Source organism: Anomaloglossus baeobatrachus, chromosome 1 (assembly GCF_048569485.1).
Source record: "Anomaloglossus baeobatrachus isolate aAnoBae1 chromosome 1, aAnoBae1.hap1, whole genome shotgun sequence".
Lineage (NCBI taxonomy): Eukaryota > Metazoa > Chordata > Amphibia > Anura > Aromobatidae > Anomaloglossus > Anomaloglossus baeobatrachus.
In genome coordinates this window covers 948,023,155-948,044,541 of record NC_134353.1, presented here as the reverse complement: position 1 = coordinate 948,044,541, position 21,387 = coordinate 948,023,155, and the positions used below count along the sequence as shown (strand labels likewise).

Below are 21,387 nucleotides of genomic sequence, written 5' to 3'. Positions count from 1 at the left end.
TGACCGGGGAGGTGAGAGGCTCTGATGTCATCACATTACATCATTATCTATGGGAATAACAGAGGATATGACCGGGGAGGTGAGAGGCTCTGATGTCATCACATTACATCATTATCTATGGGGATAACAGAGGATATGACCGGGGAGGTGAGAGGTTCTGATGTCATCACATTACATCATTATCTATGGGGATAACAGAGGATATGACCGGGGAGGTGAGAGGCTCTGATGTCATCACATTACATCATTATCTATGGGAATAACAGAAGATATGACCGGGGAGGTGAGAGACTCTGATGTCATCACATTACATCATTATCTATGGGAATAACAGAAGATATGACCGGGGAGGTGAGAGGCTCTGATGTCATCACATTACATCATTATCTATGGGAATAACAGAGGATATGACCGGGGAGGTGAGAGGCTCTGATGTCATCACATTACATCATTATGTATGGGAATAACAGAGGATATGACCGGGGAGGTGAGAGGCTCTGATGTCACCACATTACATCATTATCTATGGGAATAACAGAGGATATGACCGGGGAGGTGAGAGGCTCTGATGTCATCACATTACATCATTATATATGGGAATAACAGAAGATATGACCGGGGAGGTGAGAAGCTCTGATATCATCACATTACATCATTATCTATGGGAATAACAGAGGATGTGACTGGGGAGGTGAGAGGTTCTGATGTCATCATATTACATCATTATCTATGGGAATAACAGAGGATATGACCGGGGAGGTGAGAGGTTCTGATGTCATCACATTACATCATTATCTATGGGAATAACAGAGGATATGACCGGGGAGGTGAGAGGCTCTGATGTCATCACATTACATCATTATCTATGGGGATAACAGAGGATATGACCGGGGAGGTGAGAGGCTCTGATGTCATCACATTACATCATTATCTATGGGAATAACAGAGGATATGACCAGGGAGGTGAGAGGCTGTGAAGTCATCACATTACATCATTATCTATGGGGATAACAGAGGATATGACCGGGGAGGTGAGAGGCTGTGATGTCATCACATTACATCATTATCTATGGGAATAACAGAGGATATGACCGGGGAGGTGAGAGGCTCTGATGTCATCACATTACATCATTATCTATGGGGATAACAGAGGATATGACCGGAGAGGTGAGAGGCTCTGATGTCCTCACATTACATCATTATCTATGGGGATAACAGAGGATATGACCGGGAAGGTGAGAGGTTCTGATGTCATCACATTACATCATTATCTATGGGGATAACAGAGGATATGACCGGGAAGGTGAGAGGTTCTGATGTCATCACATTACATCATTATCTATGGGGATAACAGAGGATATGACCGGGAAGGTGAGAGGTTCTGATGTCATCACATTACATCATTATCTATGGGAATAACAGAGGATATGACCGGGGAGGTGAGAGGCTCTGATGTCATCACATTACATCATTATCTATGGGAATAACAGAGGATATGACCGGGGAGGTGAGAGGCTCTGATGTCATCACATTACATCATTATCTATGGGAATAACAGAGGATATGACCGGGGAGGTGAGAGGCTCTGATGTCATCACATTACATCATTATCTATGGGAATAACAGAGGATATGACCGGGGAGGTGAGAGGCTCTGATGTCATCACATTACATCATTATCTATGGGAATGACAGAGGATATGACCGGGGAGGTGAGAGGTTCTGATGTCATCACATTACATCATTATCTATGGGAATAACAGAGGATATGACTGGAGAGGTGAGAGGTTCTGATGTCATCACATTACATCATTATCTATGGGGATAACAGAGGATATGACTGGGGAGGTGAGAGGCTCTGATGTCATCACATTACACCATTATCTATGGGAATAACAGAGGATATGACCGGGGAGGTGAGAGGCTCTGATGTCATCACATTACACCATTATCTATGGGAATAACAGAGGATATGACCGGGGAGGTGAGAGGTTCTGATGTCATCACATTACATCATTATCTATGGGAATAACAGAGGATATGACCGGGGAGGTGAGAGGCTCTGATGTCATCACATTACATCATTATCTATGGGAATAACAGAGGATATGACCGGGGAGGTGAGAGGTTCTGATGTCATCACATTACATCATTATCTATGGGAATAACAGAGGATATGACCGGGGAGGTGAGAGGTTCTGATGTCATCACATTACATCATTATCTATGGGGATAACAGAGGATATGACCGGGCAGGTGAGAGGCTCTGATGTCCTCACATTACATCATTATCTATGGGGATAACAGAGGATATGACCGGGGAGGTGAGAGGTTCTGATGTCATCACATTACATCATTATCTATGGGGATAACAGAGGATATGACCGGGGAGGTGAGAGGTTCTGATGTCATCACATTACATCATTATCTATGGGAATAACAGAGGATATGACCGGGGAGGTGAGAGGCTCTGATGTCATCACATTACATCATTATCTATGGGAATAACAGAGGATATGACCGGGGAGGTGAGAGGTTCTGATGTCATCACATTACATCATTATCTATGGGAATAACAGAGGATATGACCGGGCAGGTGAGAGGTTCTGATGTCATCACATTACATCATTATCTATGGGGATAACAGAGGATATGACCGGGGAGGTGAGAGGTTCTGATGTCATCACATTACATCATTATCTATGGGGATAACAGAGGATATGACCGGGGAGGTGAGAGGTTCTGATGTCATCACATTACATCATTATCTATGGGGATAACAGAGGATATGACCGGGGAGGTGAGAGGTTCTGATGTCATCACATTACATCATTATCTATGGGGATAACAGAGGATATGACCGGGGAGGTGAGAGGTTCTGATGTCATCACATTACATCATTATCTATGGGGATAACAGAGGATATGACCGGGGAGGTGAGAGGTTCTGATGTCATCACATTACATCATTATCTATGGGAATAACAGAGGATATGACCGGGGAGGTGAGAGGCTCTGATGTCATCACATTACATCATTATCTATGGGAATAACAGAGGATATGACCGGGGAGGTGAGAGGTTCTGATGTCATCACATTACATCATTATCTATGGGAATAACAGAGGATATGACCGGGCAGGTGAGAGGCTCTGATGTCATCACATTACATCATTATCTATGGGGATAACAGAGGATATGACCGGGCAGGTGAGAGGCTCTGATGTCCTCACATTACATCATTATCTATGGGAATAACAGAGGATATGACCGGGGAGGTGAGAGGCTCTGATGTCATCACATTACATCATTATCTATGGGGATAACAGAGGATATGACCGGGCAGGTGAGAGGTTCTGATGTCATCACATTACATCATTATCTATGGGGATAACAGAGGATATGACCGGGGAGGTGAGAGGTTCTGATGTCATCACATTACATCATTATCTATGGGGATAACAGAGGATATGACCGGGGAGGTGAGAGGCTCTGATGTCATCACATTACATAACAGAGGATATGACCGGGGAGGTGAGAGGTTCTGATGTCATCACATTACATCATTATCTATGGGGATAACAGAGGATATGACCGGGGAGGTGAGAGGCTCTGATGTCATCAATTACATCATTATCTATGGGAATAACAGAGGATATGACCGGGGAGGTGAGAGGCTCTGATGTCATCAATTACATCATTATCTATGGGGATAACAGAGGATATGACCGGGGAGGTGAGAGGCTCTGATGTCATCACATTACATCATTATCTATGGGAATAACAGAGGATATGACCGGGGAGGTGAGAGGCTCTGATGTCATCACATTACATCATTATCTATGGGGATAACAGAGGATATGACCGGGGAGGTGAGAGGCTCTGATGTCATCACATTACATCATTATCTATGGGGATAACAGAGGATATGACCGGGGAGATGAGAGGTTCTGATGTCATCACATTACATCATTATCTATGGGGATAACAGAGGATATGACCGGGGAGGTGAGAGGTTCTGATGTCACCACATTACATCATTATCTATGGGGATAACAGAGGATATGACCGGGGAGGTGAGAGGTTCTGATGTCATCACATTACATCATTATCTATGGGAATAACAGAGGATATGACCGGGGAGATGAGAGGTTCTGATGTCATCACATTACATCATTATCTATGGGGATAACAGAGGATATGACCGGGGAGGTGAGAGGTTCTGATGTCACCACATTACATCATTATCTATGGGGATAACAGAGGATATGACCGGTGAGGTGAGAGGTTCTGATGTCACCACATTACATCATTATCTATGGGGATAACAGAGGATATGACCGGGGAGATGAGAGGTTCTGATGTCATCACATTACATCATTATCTATGGGGATAACAGAGGATATGACCGGGGAGGTGAGAGGTTCTGATGTCACCACATTACATCATTATCTATGGGGATAACAGAGGATATGACCGGGGAGGTGAGAGGTTCTGATGTCACCACATTACATCATTATCTATGGGGATAACAGAGGATATGACCGGGGAGGTGAGAGACTCTGATGTCATCACATTACATCATTATCTATGGGAATAACAGAGGATATGACCGGGGAGGTGAGAGGTTCTGATGTCATCACATTACATCATTATCTATGGGAATAACAGAGGATATGACCGGGGAGGTGAGAGGTTCTGATGTCATCACATTACATCATTATCTATGGGAATAACAGAGGATATGACCGGGGAGGTGAGAGGCTCTGATGTCATCACATTACATCATTATCTATGGGAATAACAGAGGATATGAGCGGGGAGGTGAGAGGCTCTGATGTCATCACATTACATCATTATCTATGGGAATAACAGAGGATATGAGCGGGGAGGTGATGGACTCTGGAAATGTCTGTAGTGATATTATTAATGTCTCCACACTCAGGATTACACAGTAGTGAAGACCTCTAGTGATCGCTGTCAGGCCCCTGTGTGTGAAGGACAGGGAGGAACTCTGAGCCCAATCCCGGGGCCTCCACCTCACCCCCGGATACATGAGGACATCAATGACCAGAAGCTCCTAGAACTCACCAACAAGATGCTGGAGCTGCTGACTGGAGAGGTGACACTGCCGGGAATGCTGGGACATTATACAGGACAGCACTGGAGGATTCTGGGTGATGACGGTTTCATTGTGTTGTCAGGTTCCTATAAGGTGTCAGGACGTCACGGTCTATTTCTCCATGGAGGAGTGGGAGTATCTAGAAGGACACAAGGACCGGTACAAGGAGGTGATGATGGAGGAGCCCCAGCCCCGCACATCACCAGGTAATAGACAGGACTGAATACACCCGGCCTATAATTATCTGTATGTAATAATGATGTCCGTCCTGTCTGTGTCTCCTGCAGGTCTCTCCAGTACGAGGACGACCCCAGAGAGATGTCCCGCTCCTCCTCCTCCTCCTCCACAGGCTCCTCAGGTAGATGGAGATCTCCCCTATGAGGTGTAGACGGCTGTGACCTCCTTGTGGTCAGTCTTGTTTTCTCCTCCAGTATTAGATGTTTTATACTTGTGTAATGAGAGCGGTGGAGACGGCAGGATCACAGCTGACCACAGACCTCACATGTCCGGATCTTATCTCCATTATTCCCGGGGACTTTTACAATATTTTGTTTTGCAGCTTTTGGATCCGGATAAAGATCTGAACAATATTAATTCTCCAGAGAGAAATGTGAGGGGCGATCAGCGGAGTAACGAGGGGATTCCTACAGATCACCGCCCCGGTGAGGCTCTTAGATGTATATTCACTTTTTCATGACAATATTGATTGATAATAATGTGATACTGTTATATGTGATGTCACAGGTTGTGGACTTATAATATGGATGATAATACACAGCTGGGGGTGAATTATACTCATGTGACCACAGCCTTTTTCTTCATCATCTGCTGTCAGTTCTGATGAAGAAAAAGTATTTGTCCAATTTGGGTCTAAGAAACCATCGTCTCCTATTACACTCATGTTAGTGTTTGGTAACAGAATACAGAACATGGAGACCTAAACCCAAATAACAGTGCCTGACAGCCGGGCTCCTGCCATAACGATTGGGATTGGAGAGAACTGAACTGATCCCCGACTTTACTTCCTAAGATGCTGCATTTAATAGCAACCAAGGACATTAGGTGGTTAGATAATGGAGGGGACTTTCTCTCCCACCCATGAGACCCAAGAGAATAAATAACTATTTTTTTTTAAAAAATTAATGTACATAGGAATAAAAAAAAAATAATAAAACTTTATTTTTGCAAAAATAGAAAATAGACACCAACACTGTGTGCAGAATTATTAGGCAAGTTGTATTTTAGAGGATTTTTTTTATTATTGATTAACAACTATGTTCTCAATCATCCCAAAAGACTCATAAATATCAGAGCTTAATATTTTTGGCAGTTGGAGTGGGTTTTTTTTAGATTTGGCTATCTTAGGGGGAGATCTGTTTGTGCAGGTAACTATTACTGTGCAGAATTATTAGCCAACTTAATAATAACCAAATCTATTCCATCTCACTTGTTTATTGTCACCGGGTAAACCAATATAACTGCACAACATTTAGAAATAAACATTTCTGACATGCAAAAACAAAACCCAAAAATTAGTTCCCAATATAGCCTCCTTTCTTTCTGATGAGACTCAGCAGCCGACCATCCATAGATTCTGTCATTGCTTTATCTGTTTACGCTCAACATTGCGTGCAGCAGCCACCACAGCCTCCAGACACTGCTCCCAGAGGTGTACTGTTTTCCCTCCCTATAGATCTCACATTTTATGAGGGACCACAGGTTCTCTATGGGGTTCAGATCAGGGGAACAAGGGGGCCATGTCATTATCTTTTCATCTTTTAGACCTTTACTGGCCAGCCACGTTGTGTAGTAGTTGGATGCATGTGATGGAGCATTGTCCTGCATGAAAATCATGTTTTTCTTGAACGATACCAACTTCTTCCTGTACCACTTCTTGAAGAAGTTGTCTTCCAGAAACTGGCAGTAGGTCTGGGAGTTGAGCTTTACTCCATCCTCAACCTGAAAAGGTCCCACAAGTTGATCTTTGATGATCCCAGCCCATACCAGTCCCCACCTCCACCTTGCTGGCGTCTGAGTCGGAGATGAGCTCTCTGCCCTTTACTGATCCAGCCTCTGGCCCATCCATCTGCCCATCAAGAGTCACTCTCATTTCATCAGTCCATAAAACCTGTGAAAAATCATTCTTAAGATATTTCTTGGCCCAGTCTTGACGTTTTATCTTATGTTTCTTGGTCAGAGGTGGTGGTTTTCAGCCTTCCTTACCTTGGTCTGTCCCTGAGTATGGCACACCTTGTGCTTTTTGATACTTCAGTAACATTGCGGCTCTGAAATATGGCCAAACTGGGGGCAAATGGCATCTTGGCAGCTTCACACTTGATTTTCCTCAATTCATGGGCAGTTATTTTGCGCCTTTTTTGCCCTCACGCTTCTTGCGACCCTGTTGGCTATTTGCCATGAAACGCTTGATTGTTCGGTGATCACGCTTCAAAAGTTTGGCAATTTCAAGACTGCTGCATCCCTCTGCAAGACATCTCACAATTTTGGACTTTTCAGAGCCCGTCAAATCTCTCTTCTGACCCATTTTACCGAAGGAAAGGAAGTTGCCTAATAATTAAGCCCCCCTTATATCGGGTGTTGATGTCATTACACCGCACCCCTCCTCATTACAGAGAGGCACATCACCTGATTTACTTAATTAGTAGTTGGCGCTCAGCCTATACAGCTTGGAGTAGGACGACGTGTATAAAAAGCATCATGTGATCAAAATACTCATTTGCCTAATAATTCTGCACACAGTGTATAGGGTATAACCCATATAATAAAGTTAATACATTATTTTGATAAGAAATGATTTTTTGAAGTCAAACGAAAGAGAAGGTATTTTTCCTCTGGAAACCCAAAGGCGGTGAAGGTCGGGGCTTTATCCTCAATCCCAATCTCCTGAGTAAAGGCCATGGAGATCAGAGGATGACTGTCTGGCTTGTCCTAACAATTGGATTCTATAACCAAGAATCCTTAGATCCTGAAAACCATCATTTTTTTTTTAATTCGTATATTTAAGTAACAGAAATCAACCAGGAACAAATAAGGACATGTACAATGCAAAACCGTAAGCGAGTTCCGTACAAAGTAAAAGCAAATTCCAGGTACCTGGGGAGCAGATTTACCTTCCCAAGACACAGAGAACAAAAGAAGAAAACATAAAAGTATCACAGTGACTGTTTCTGCTATAGGCGCCAGCCAAGGAGCATTCAACATTAGTACCAGACCATAATATGTTTACTACAAAATAAGAGCGAACGGACAATTCAGACAATTATCACTTTTAAAAGGGCAACGTCAAAGAAGAAAAATTCCACATCTCCGAGACCTTATTATATTTTCTCAGGGCAACCCCTACTTTGATATACCGTCCGTTCATAGAGGAACATTGCATTTACTAGTTTCACCCATGCATGCACCACCGAGAGGGGGGGGATGTCCATCCATCGCAGGGAAAAAAGAAGTCCTGTCCAAAGTACGACTGCAGGACGCTTGCTGATGAGGTACCTTATTGTTCAAGTTTTGTCTTTTTTAGTTGGGGTGCACAAAAAAAGTAAAAACTCAAGCAATTTATGTACTTGATCAACCAATCATGTTGCTGATCAGCACTTGGCGGCAAGCAGGCGGGGGGGGTTGGGTTTTCGAGGGAGTGGAAGGTGGGATTGGGGATAGTTAGAAAAGAGCCACGAACAATACTTACGGGATGGATGAGAACAGCAGCAGGATCACAGGAGAGATGGAGGCAGTTCGATGAGGCAGGAGATGGGGGAGCAGCAAATGAGTAGAGCAGCGGTGGATGTGAGAGGGTGGTGGCGGACGGGAGAGGGCGCGGCAGCGGTTTGAGGAGCGGCGGAGGATGGGAGAGGGCGCAGGGGATGGAGGAGCGGCGGAGTATGGGAGAGGGCGCAACAGATGCAGGAGAAGCGGAGGATGGGAGAGAGCGCAACGGATAGGAGGTAAGGGGGGAGAGGGGGGAGAAGAGGTGGAAGCAGAGTGGGAGGTGAGATTGTGGATAACTACCTTACAGGATGGATCTAGGCAGCAGGATCACAGCAGATGAAGGAGGCAACAGATGAAGGAGGCAACAGATCGGGGAGAATGGGAGGGGGGCAGCAGATGAAGAGGATGGGAGAGAGCGGGCAGCAGATCGGGGAGGGGTCAGCGGCTGATGGGGGAGTGCGGTGGCGGATGGAGGGCGGGCAGCAGATGGAGGAGATGTTCCTCGGTTTTGCCAATTATTACCATTAGTTCATCAATCAGTTTTTTTCCCGGATTCTTCACATCATTGCCCTGACAAGCAAGAGGGAGAATCCTAAGATGTAGATTCCAGAAGCGGGCAGCACATTTATCGCCTTCAAGTAGGCCTTCTTTTCGGCCCGGCGTTGCATAGCCTGGACCATAATTGGCAGTTCCTTCTGGAAGTGGATGCTTTGTCCTCCAGGGTCAGTGCACTTCTCACACAGAAGTCAGCTGCTGGTAAGACATTAACATGCGGTTTACTTTCCAGGGTCTTCTTTGCTTCTGAGTACAATTGCTCAATTCGCTACTGAGCACTGTTGGCGATTAAGATGGCTTTGGAGGAGTGGCGATAACTTCTGGGGTGGGTACTGACCACAAGAACCTGGGCCTACCTACAATTGACTCACAGACGGAGTCTGTGCTAAACCCATTTGTTGCTTTTCTTTCGTTTTGACTTTGTTCTTTACTTCTGTCTGGTCGAGACAAACGTCTTGGCAGATGTAATGCACTTTTCCAGGTCCTTTCTGTCTGCCGATCAAGAGGAAAAGCCTCAACGTATTGACCCCTCTAAGATGTTTCCAGTAGCATCAGTAAGCGTGTCTTGAGTCCCACCCGGAAAGACGTTCGTTGCTGAGGCAGATGGGTGTGTGTTACAATGGAGTCTCTCTTCCAAGCTGGCCAGTCACGCCGAACAAAAGACAACTTTGTTGATCCTGCATTACAGATGGCCAACGCTGCCTAAAGACGTTGTGGAATTTGTCTCGGCCTGTCCCTCATCTGATTGTTACAGAACCCCAAAACCTCACATGAGTGAGAACTCTGCTAACTCTCCGTTCCATATAGTATATGGACAGCATCCCAAAATCCAGTTCCCTATGGCGATTACCCTCAGCAACCCTACAGCCGATTCTCCTGTCAAGACTTTCTTCGATATCTGGGCGTAGACCAAGTCCTCCCCTGAGCAGTCCTCCATCCAAATGAAGAGGCATGCAGATAAGAGACGCCTAGACCTCACTTTGTTCAAGCCCAGAGACAATCCCAGATATGTCTGCCTCAAGTTGCCGTCCTACAAGTTAGGTCCCTGCATTATCAGTTCCTTTAAGGTGCTCCAGCTGATCAATGATGTGTCCTACAAGCTAGCGTTTCCAGCCTCCTTGCGTATTTCCAACTTGTTCCATGTTTCTCTTCTCAAACCTGCCCTGAGCTGCTACTTCCGGGATTCTGAAAGTGTTCAAGGTAAAACCATCCTCTTAGAGGACTGGAAGGGGTTTGATCCTGAGGAGAGATCATGGGAGCCCAATAAGAATATTATGTCCTTCTCCTCAAGAGATTCCTGTAAAAGGAGGGGGCATAAGGAGGGGGGCTACTGTAATGCCCTTACCTGCATCCCCGCACTGTCCTGCCCCTTCTCAGCACACTTCCCATCCCAGCTGCTCCGTCCCTGGTCCCTTCTGCCAACTCCGAAGCCTGCGTATGCCTCACAGGTCTCCTGGTAGCAATCTTAGGGCATGCATGCACCTTTTCTGAAAGGGCCAACGCGCACTAACCTGGAAGTGCCTCTTAGCCTATGGCTGAGAGGCACTAGGTATTTAAACTACCATGGTTTATTCCTAGAAACACGTTGCTAGTTGTTAAGGTCCCTTACCTATGTGCTGCTGCTGTGTTACTTTTGTCTGTTTCGTAGTCCCTGCTGCTGCATCATATCCCATTGGTCAAGCCTGCTGTACTGGCCGCTGCTGCACCATACCATATCAGCCAAGTCTGCCTCCTCAGAGACTGTCAGTATCCATACCCCTGGGGTCAGCTGTCACAGCTCCGTGTCTCTTTGAGTGGCAACTGGTATCTACCTGCAGCGCAAATCCAACCTCATCTAACAGAGGCTCTGGTGACAAACTGGTGCGAGACATAGTCTCGTCCCTCATGTATTCTGTGTGCTGTGGCCCAGTGGGTCCACTCTCTTCTTGCACCTGCAAGCTTTACATCGTGAAGCCCTTCCACTACTCCAGAGTCCAAATTATTTGATCCTGTGTACCTTTAGATTATGTCTGTTGCAGAACTTTCATGACTCCGTTTTGAGTGGTCACCCAGGGGTCACAGCTATCCTGAAAGCTATTGCTAAACTCTTTTGGTGGTCATCCATGCTTAAAGGGAACCTGTCACCTGAAATTTCGCTATTAAACTAAAAGAATCCCCTTCTGCAGCTCCTGGGCTGCATTCTGGAAAGGTTCATCTTGCTACTGGCCCCCCTTTCAGACATAAATAAACACTTTATAAAATCTTACCTTTTGGTATGCTAATGTTGTTTTATGGCCACGGGGGTGGGCTGTATTGCGTCCGTTATTCCCTCTCCTGCCGCTGTTCGCCGTCCCCCAGTGTTGATTGACAGATGACGCCGCCGCTCTCCTGTTACTCAGTGGTCCTGAAGTCTGGCGCATGCCCAGTGGCACTATCGCTGGACAGCACTTTTCAAATCGCCAGCGCGGGTGATCTTATTGCGCATGCGCGAGATTATGGGCGGCTACTTGGATGACGCTGGTGATGACAATGTCATCACCAACGTCATCCAAGTACCCATTCATAATCTCACGCCTGCGCAATAAGATCACCAGCGCTGGCGATTTGAACAGTGCTCAGTCCCGCGATACTGCCACTGGGCATGCGCCAGACTTCAAGAGCACTGAGTAACAGGAGAGCGGCGGCATCATCTGTCAATCAACACTGGGGGACGGCGAACATATGAAAGATTTTATATCCATTTGTGAAACATGAGCACATGCTAAAGGCAGTCATAGCCGGCTGGCCGGGGAATTATCTGCATTTCATCCATGAATTTCATCACTGATTTGCTTTTGTCAGCTTTCTTAGAAATTTTTCTTTCTAGACCTCATCTTGACCTTCACTGTTCCTGGTAACTGCCATTTTTTAATTACATATCAAACTGAGGAAAGGGCAACTTGAAAGCGTTTTGCTATCGTCTTATAGTCTTCTGCTTTGTGGCCTTCACTATTTTCATTTTCAGAGTGCTAGGCAGCTGCTTAGGAGAACCCATGGCTGCTGTTTTTGGCACATGGTTAGAGGAGGTTGGAATGTTATGAAGCTGTGAAATTTCCATCACCGGCTTTTCCTAATGATGATAGTGAACAAATCATAACCCTAATAGGGTTATTAAGGGATGAAACCTTGGTCAAAGTTATCTGAGCACACACATATCCAAGGGTGACCAACTTTTGCATCAGCCCATTTTCCTTTTTGCAATTTTTAAAAAGTAAATGATGAAAATAATTTTTATTCTTTTGCTTAAAATACAAAGGAAATGTCTCATCTGCAACTTTCTGCCTTTTAGAGATTTCATATTCAACTTGCTTATCTGTTCACAGTAACAGCAATTTTGACCAGGGGTGCCCAAACGTTTGCATGCCTCTGTACTGGCCGTTTGCAGTCCAATAATGTTTTTCTGACAGAAGCTACATGCTGCTTTGGAGGTGGATGTGACCCCCCCCCCCTTATTTCCTGGGCCCTTGTGCAGCTGCACAGGTTGCACTAGTGATATGTCCGCCCCTGGAGGGCATTTTACTATATGGAAGGCAACGTGGGGCCACTGAACTGTTTACAGGATTGTGATGGAGCCATTACACTGTATGCAAGCAATTATACAGTATGAAGGATTGTGTGGTGTCCATCATACTATGCGTGTGGAGGGGAGGGTACTGTGGAGGAATTCACTGTGGGGGTATCATACTGTCTTTGGGGCACTTATCTGTTTATACCTGGAGCCAGAAGAAGCTGTTAAACATGACCCGTGCGAACACAAGACTCCCAGCACAGAGCGGAGAACTACAGATCCCAGCATTCTGCAGAGAGACATAGATTCTCTGCTGGGCGGCACCACAAATCCCAGCCACACTAATGTTACACAGGACTGCGCCTGCGCCCCCCCAGTGCTGTCCACAGAGCAAGTGCAGCGCCACCTAGAGGCAGAAATCAAGGTAGAGGGTTAAAATGACGGTTACTCTGTAAACGTATCTCCGTATTGTTTACTATGAAGTTTGTTTTTATCGTCTCATCATTTTTCCATTCAGATGCCTACAATAAAGAATTCGCTGCTGATAACGTCTCTGCGAGAATGAAGAAGAACAGAGGCAAGATGGCGGAGAGGATAATAAACCTCACCCTGGAGATAATCTTCCATCTTACTGGAGAGGTGAGAGGTTCCGATGTCATCACATTACATCATTATCTATGGGAATAACAGAGGATATGACCGGGGAGGTGAGAGGCTGTGATGTCATCACATTACATCATTATCTATGGGGATAACAGAGGATATGACCGGGGAGGTGAGAGGCTCTGATGTCATCACATTACATCATTATCTATGGGGATAACAGAGGATATGACCGGGGAGGTGAGAGGCTCTGATGTCATCACATTACATCATTAACTATGGGAATAACAGAGGATATGACCGGGGAGGTGAGAGGCTCTGATGTCATCACATTACATCATTATCTATGGGAATAACAGAGGATATGACCGGGGAGGTGAGAGGCTCTGATGTCATCACATTACATCATTATCTATGGGAATAACAGAGGATATGACCGGGGAGGTGAGAGGCTCTGATGTCATCACATTACATCATTAACTATGGGAATAACAGAGGATATGACCGGGGAGGTGAGAGGCTCTGATGTCATCACATTACATCATTATCTATGGGAATAACAGAGGATATGACCGGGGAGGTGAGAGGCTCTGATGTCATCACATTACATCATTATCTATGGGAATAACAGAGGATATGACCGGGGAGGTGAGAGGCTCTGATGTCACCACATTACATCATTATCTATGGGGATAACAGAGGATATGACCGGGGAGGTGAGAGGCTCTGATGTCATCACATTACATCATTATCTATGGGAATAACAGAGGATATGACCGGGGAGGTGATAGGTTCTGATGTCATCACATTACACCATTATCTATGGGAATAACAGAGGATATGACCGGGGAGGTGAGAGGTTCTGATGTTATCACATTACATCATTATCTATGGGGATAACAGAGGATATGACCGGGGAGGTGAGAGGTTCTGATGTTATCACATTACATCATTATCTATGGGAATAACAGAGGATATGACCGGGGAGGTGAGAGGTTCTGATGTCATCACATTACATCATTATCTATGGGAATAACAGAGGATATGACCGGGGAGGTGAGAGGCTCTGATGTCCTCACATTACATCATTATCTATGGGAATAACAGAGGATATGACCGGGGAGGTGAGAGGCTCTGATGTCATCACATTACACCATTATCTATGGGAATAACAGAGGATATGACCGGGGAGGTGAGAGGCTCTGATGTCATCACATTACATCATTATCTATGGGAATAACAGAGGATATGACCGGGGAGGTGAGAGGCTCTGATGTCATCACATTACATCATTATCTATGGGAATAACAGAGGATATGACCGGGGAGGTGAGAGGCTCTGATGTCATCACATTACATCATTATCTATGGGAATAACAGAGGATATGACCGGGGAGGTGAGAGGCTCTGATGTCATCACATTACATCATTATCTATGGGAATAACAGAGGATATGACCGGGGAGATGATGGACTCTGGAAATGTCTGTAGTGATATTATTAATGTCTCCACACTCAGGATTACACAGTAGTGAAGACCTCTAGTGATCGCTGTCAGGCCCCTGTGTGTGAAGGACGGGGAGGAACCCTGAGCCCAATCCCGGGGCCTCCACCTCACCCCCAGATACATGAGGACATCAGTGATCAGAAGATCCTAGAACTAACCAACAAGATGCTGGAGCTGCTGACTGGAGAGGTGACACTGCTGGGAATGCTGGGACATTATACAGGACGGCACTGGAGGATTCTGGGTGATGACGGTATCATTGTGTTGTCAGGTTCCTATAAGGTGTCAGGACGTCACCGTCTATTTCTCCATGGAGGAGTGGGAGTATCTAGAAGGACACAAGGACCGGTACAAGGAGGTGATGATGGAGGAGCCCCAGCCCCGCACATCACCAGGTAATAGACAGGAATAGACAGGACTGAATACACCCGGCCTATAATTATCTGTATGTAATAATGATGTCCGTCCTGTCTGTGTCTCCTGCAGGTCTCTCCAGTACGAGGACGACCCCAGAGAGATGTCCCGCTCCTCCTCCTCCTCCTCCACAGGATCCTCAGGTAGATGGAGATCTCCCCTATGAGGTGTAGACGGCTGTGACCTCCTTGTGGTCAGTCTTGTTTTCTCCTCCAGTATTAGATGTTTTATACTTGTGTAATGTGAGCGGTGGAGACGGCAGGATCACAGCTGACCACAGACCGCACATGTCCGGATCTTATCTCCATTATTCCCGGGGACTTTTACAATATTTTGTTTTGCAGCTTTTGGGTCCGGATAAAGATCTGAACAATATTAATTCTCCAGAGAGAAATGTGAGGGGCGATCAGCGGAGTAACGAGGAGATTCCTACAGATCACCGCCCCGGTGAGGCTCTTTGATGTATATTCATGTATATACCCACAAACAACCAACAAGTGAAGTCAACTGCAGGCTGTCAGAAAGAGGTTTTTGCAAGCATCGCTGACTGTCTTGGCAGCGTTAGGATCTGTGGAAATTACTAGAGATGAGCGAAACTGAAGTTTGATGTTCAGGTTCGAACACAAACTTAAAAATAACCACAGAGTTCGGGTTCGAAGTTCGAGCGATTTTAAGAGTGCAAACCACTCAAGCGAGCAGCACTGTGCTTGGGTATGATTGATGCTCAGCGATGGGCGAGCCACTTGCAGTGTTTGAACGGCTAACACTGGGGTTAAAATAAGCGTGATCAGATGTAGTGTGCACACTAACAAAAAAAATTGAAAAACTTCGCCCATCCTTCCCCGGAAGTGTTCTGCTTATAGCTGGCTGCATGTGGGTGGAGATATGAACTGCCCAATTACCGACTTCCATTGAGGTTCAAGTCAAGTCTGGGTCACAAATCAAACCTTATCTAAAGTTCGACTGTATCTTCTGAACCGAACTTCCAAAGGTTCGCTCATCTCTAGAAACTACAGATTAGAGAAGTTTTAATGTCTGTGATCAGTGCTTGGAGACTCGATCATCAACCCACAGACTTGTAGTTTATAGGCAAGCTAGCAAGAGGTAATCTCTGCTGGGCTGCTTGTTAATCTCTTTTAGTCTTGTGCTATGGGAGAGCCAGTCACATTCACTCCCTTCTTATATATGCAAGCTGGACACTTCCATTAGTGTCAGCTGTAGTGTATACTGGTCTGGAGAGGTGGTTTGGTCCAGTCTTACTTGTGGTTCTTGTGCATTATTCATGTGAGCAGTTGTGGTGTTAACAACAAGTCCTTTTCTTGGTGCCTTACGTCTCTTGGTTTCCTCCTTAGTTTCTAAGGCTATGTGCGCACGTTGCGTATTTACATGCAGTTACGCTGCGATCTGCACCGCAGCGTAACTGCATGCGTCCTGCGTCCCCAGCATAATCTATGAAGATTATGCAGGAGCCGTGCGCACGTGGCGTCTTAGAGCGTAGCGCTTCGGCTGCTGCCCTAAGCGCGCGTTCTAAGAAGTGACATGTCACTTCTTTCCTGCGCTCTGCATGCAGTCCCCTCTATGTCTATGGGAGGAGCTGCAGTCAGAGCGCATGGAATCGTTTTTGTTTTTTTTTTCATTATGGACTGTTTCTGCAGCGATTTGAAGCGTACATGTGCTGTTCAAATCGCTGCAGAAATTTCTGCAGGGACAGTACGCAACGTGCGCACATAGCCTTTCTGTTTATTCCTGTGAGTTTGTAGTGTGTCTGAATTTCAGTTTTTCCCTGTTTGTCTACATCTGTTTTTCCATCACACTCCTGTCCCTTCATCTCCTGGCGGGAGGGGGGGCAAAGATTTCTGGACTTAACTGTCTTCAACACAGAAGTAGAAAAATGAAACAGAAAAACCTGGTTTTGTAACATCGAGATCTGCTGGTCCTTAGTGTGAGATTGTGATCTGTTTTGCAGTCAAATATTTTAGTCTGTTAATAAGTTATATTTTTTTCTAGAAATTTCTCCATTGTAATGTCATAAAACATCAATATAATTGCTGAGGTTATATTATTAAAAGATTATTATATCATTAATATAATATAATTTTAATTTTTTCTGCAGATGACTGTACCTGGAGCGCAGAGGGACATCCAATATTTTCACACTTTAATGTTGATGATTTTAGTTTTATTCCATATGCATACAAGGCGAATTCCAATATTGAAGATATACCCTCAGTATCTGATATCCCAATTGTATCATCTGATTCATTTAAACAGATCTTATTTCCTGATTCACCACAGACTATAAAGCAAAATAGAAATTACAGACTCGATGTTGAACCTCATAAAGCACCCATAGGGGAAAAAACATTTTCATGCTCAAAATGTGGAAAATGTTTTAATCAAAAATATAGTCTTATTAGACATCAAATGATTCACACAGGGGAGAAGCCATTTTCATGTTCACAGTGTGGAAAATGTTTTAACAGCAAACAAATTCTTATAACACATCAAATTAGTCACACAGAAGAGAAGCCATTTTCATGTTCAGAATGTGGGAAATGTTTTAACCAGAAACATGGTCTTGTTGGACATGAAACAATTCACACAGGGGAGAAACCATTTTCATGTTCAGAATGTGGAAAATGTTTTGCTACAAAATCATATCTTGTTAAACATCATAGAATTCACACAGGGGAAAAGCCATTTTTATGTTCAGAATGTGGAAAATGTTTTACCATGAAACCAGATCTTGCTAAACATCAGAGAATTCACACAGGGGAGAAGCCATTTTCATGTTCAGAATGTGGAAAATGTTTTACCATGAAACCAGGTCTTGTTAAACATCAGAGAATTCACACAGGGGAGAAGCCATTTTCATGTTCACAATGTGGGAAATGTTTTAATCAGAAACATTTTCTTACAGCACATCAAATGATTCACACAGGGGAGAAGCCATTTTCATGTTCACAATGTGGGAAATGTTTTAACCAGAAACATTTTCTTACAGCACATCAAATAATTCACACAGAGGAGAAGCCATTTTCATGTTCACAATGTGGAAAATGCTTTAAACGTAAACATGCTCTTACAACACACCAAATTATTCACACAGGGGAGAAGCCATTTTCATGTTCAGAATGTGGAAAATGTTTTAACATGAAACATGTTCTTACTACACATGAAAAAATTCACACAGGGGAAAAACCATTTTCATGTTTAGAATGTGGGAAATGTTTTAGTCAGAAACATGTTCTTGTAACACATCAAATGATTCACACAGGGGAGAAGCCATTTTCATGTTCAGAATGTGGTAAATGTTTTACCCAAAAATCAGATCTTGTTAGACATGAAAGAGTTCACACAGAGGGAGGTCAGTTTCATATTTAGAATGGGCAAAATGTTTTACTATTCGATCAGATCTTGGTAAATATCAGAGCATTTACACAGCATAAGCCACTTTTAAGTTCAGAATGTGGAAAACATTATAGCTTTAAATGAAGTCTGATTGAACATCAAAGAACTCACACAGGGTAGAAACCATTGTTAGGTTTTGCTTGATAAAGTATACAGAGTATATAGACAAGACTGAATGGAATGCTAATTCTTTCAATGAAGTAAAACATTTCCGTGCCTGTTTGGAAACAGGCATCGAAATGTTTTATTTCAGAGAAGTCAGCTTCTGCAATCCCATTCTGTCCTGTTTGTATAATCTTTTGTTTCCTCCCCTACCCAGATCAGAGATCTGACAGGGCCATTACACAGTACAAGCAGGGGCACATATATAAGATTATCTCAGCACAGAGACTTTATTTGAAAAACATCCAATTACGACACTTATTTTTATTCAAAGATTTATTGATTAAAGTGTACTTTATTCGTAGGGAAACCCCTTTAAGACGTATTGTTCATGATAATTTATTTAATGTAATAAATGTCTCACCCATTGATTATGCAATGTAAATGGAGGTAGTTTCCATTAGATCTGTAAATGATAAATGAACAATTATTTGTACACAATCATTACATGTAAATTCTTAACTGCCTTCAATGGCAGGGACAGGAGTCGCTGATATATTCTCTTGAAGAGGTGGTAATGGACTGGTTTATGCAATCTGTTCTGAAGCCAGTACAGACACGTGTTACTCAGGAAGATCCCTTGTATACCACTAACCTGATTGGGTGGATGGAGAGACACCAGGAGTTAAGAATCCCTTGAGGAAGCCACAGAACGTACCCTCTCCACCCTGGAGTTCCCAAAAGTGAGCAGAGCATCCCAGGTCCAAAAGAGTGGCTGCGGTAGTGCCGAAGAACTCAGATGAGGACATATTCTGCCGGAAGTGGTACGGTCCAGGCCATACAGCAGCCCAATGTCCCCTGATCAGACAGCAGCTTGAGTATAGCTGGGGACAACAGTTTTTGTTCTACACAGGTCCGATCCAGAGAACCTGAGGCTAAAGATGAAGCTGCAGAGACCCATGAGAAGGGAGAAAGTGATGCTGCAGAGACGCAAGAGAAAACTAAACCTGACACTGAAGGAACCCAAGAGAAAGCTGAAACTGTGGAAGTGGAAGCAGCCACTGAAGAAGTAAAGACTAAGCCAGAGGACTCATCAGGAGCTGTGAGCTAATCTGAACCTGCTGCTGAAAGAGCATGCAGAACACTGAAGGAGTCTGAGAAAACAATACTCAAGGCTGACCACAAACCCGAAGACTCAGAAGCTGCAACTAAACCTGAGACTACAACTTAAGAGGTAGAGCCTTTGGAAGAAAAAGAAGTTGCCAAATCTAAGGACAAAAAGACAAAGGTCCGCGGAAAGCGCAGAATGCGAAAGATAGTAAAAGATGTGTTCCCAAAGAACTGTCCGATGGCAGTGAAAGAAAAGGAATCCATCTTGTTGCCCATTGCGGTTCCAACTTGAAAAACAGTATGGTGGAGGTGCGTGGCTCTAATGGAGTTTTCTACGAGAGACTCATCAAAGATGTTCCTGAAGACTTGAGAGAAGTTTATGTCAGTGAGTCGGCGCATGGAAAATTTAGGAAAGCTGTAGGAGCGTGTAAAGTGTACTTTGCCTCATAGGCAGTTCAATTATATGGCTATAAATTAAGACGTCGCCAGACATTTAGCGCTAACGAAGCAGCTGACTGCATCGTGTCAGGAAGATTTTGTTGTTAGAAAAGATTGAATAAGGCTTGCAATACTTACATTCAGAAATAACTTTCAGTAAGCCAGTGTAACGCCGAAACCAGCGTCCCCGCGCTGTCCTGTCCCCTTCTGCTGACTGGAATGCCGACTTTCTCATCTTCCCGGCCTCCAGCGGTGGCTGCCCCATCCCTGGTCCATACTACTGTGTCCCAGCGCCTGTGCTCGCCGCACAGGCCTCCTTTCAATACTCATACGGTGCATGCACAGACACGCCCCTTCCATTTTTGTTTTTTCCTCCCCTCCTTCTGAGAGCCATTACTTTTTTATTTTTCCGTTAATCTTGTCATATGAGATCTTTTTGTTTGCGGGACGAGTTGTACTTTTGAATGAAACCATTAGTATTACCAAATAGAATATTTTTCCCAATTTCCAGTACACTAAGTGTTGTGAAATTGCAAAAAAAGTGCGATTGCACAATAGTGTTTTGTATGTTTTATTCACCGTGTGCACTACATGGTAAAAATAACGTGTCAGGTCGGCATGAGTTCGTAGATACCAAACATGTATACTTTAGCTTTTAACTAAAAGGTTAAAAAACTTTGTCCCAAAGAAGATTAGCGCCTTTAGTGTAATTTTCTGAGACATGTAGTGTTCTCATTTTCTTTATCGTTCCTTTGGGAGACCAAGACCTTGGGTGTTTAGCTTCTGCCTCCGGAGGACACACAAAGTACTACACCTAAAAGTGTAGCTCCTCCCTCTGAGCCTATACACCCCCTGGTGATCCAGTCACAGCCAGTTTATCG

The 21,387-nt window shown here is 44.4% G+C and overlaps 1 protein-coding gene across 1 annotated transcript in view; it reads left to right on the top strand.

Annotated features, from left to right (window-relative positions):
* The window catches only part of LOC142258360 (uncharacterized), a 158,048-nt gene extending 138,646 nt beyond the window's left edge, over positions 1-19,402 (top strand). The window contains exons 17-26 of the mRNA XM_075330973.1: positions 4,943-5,119; positions 5,202-5,325; positions 5,407-5,477; positions 5,679-5,781; positions 13,441-13,562; positions 15,044-15,220; positions 15,303-15,426; positions 15,518-15,588; positions 15,790-15,892; positions 17,559-19,402. Of these exons, the coding sequence (XP_075187088.1) occupies positions 4,943-5,119; positions 5,202-5,325; positions 5,407-5,477; positions 5,679-5,781; positions 13,441-13,562; positions 15,044-15,220; positions 15,303-15,426; positions 15,518-15,588; positions 15,790-15,892; positions 17,559-18,829 (2,343 nt within the window). The 3' untranslated portion in view covers positions 18,830-19,402. The remainder of the gene's footprint in view (positions 1-4,942; positions 5,120-5,201; positions 5,326-5,406; positions 5,478-5,678; positions 5,782-13,440; positions 13,563-15,043; positions 15,221-15,302; positions 15,427-15,517; positions 15,589-15,789; positions 15,893-17,558) is intronic.
* The last annotated feature ends 1,985 nt before the right edge of the window (positions 19,403-21,387 follow it).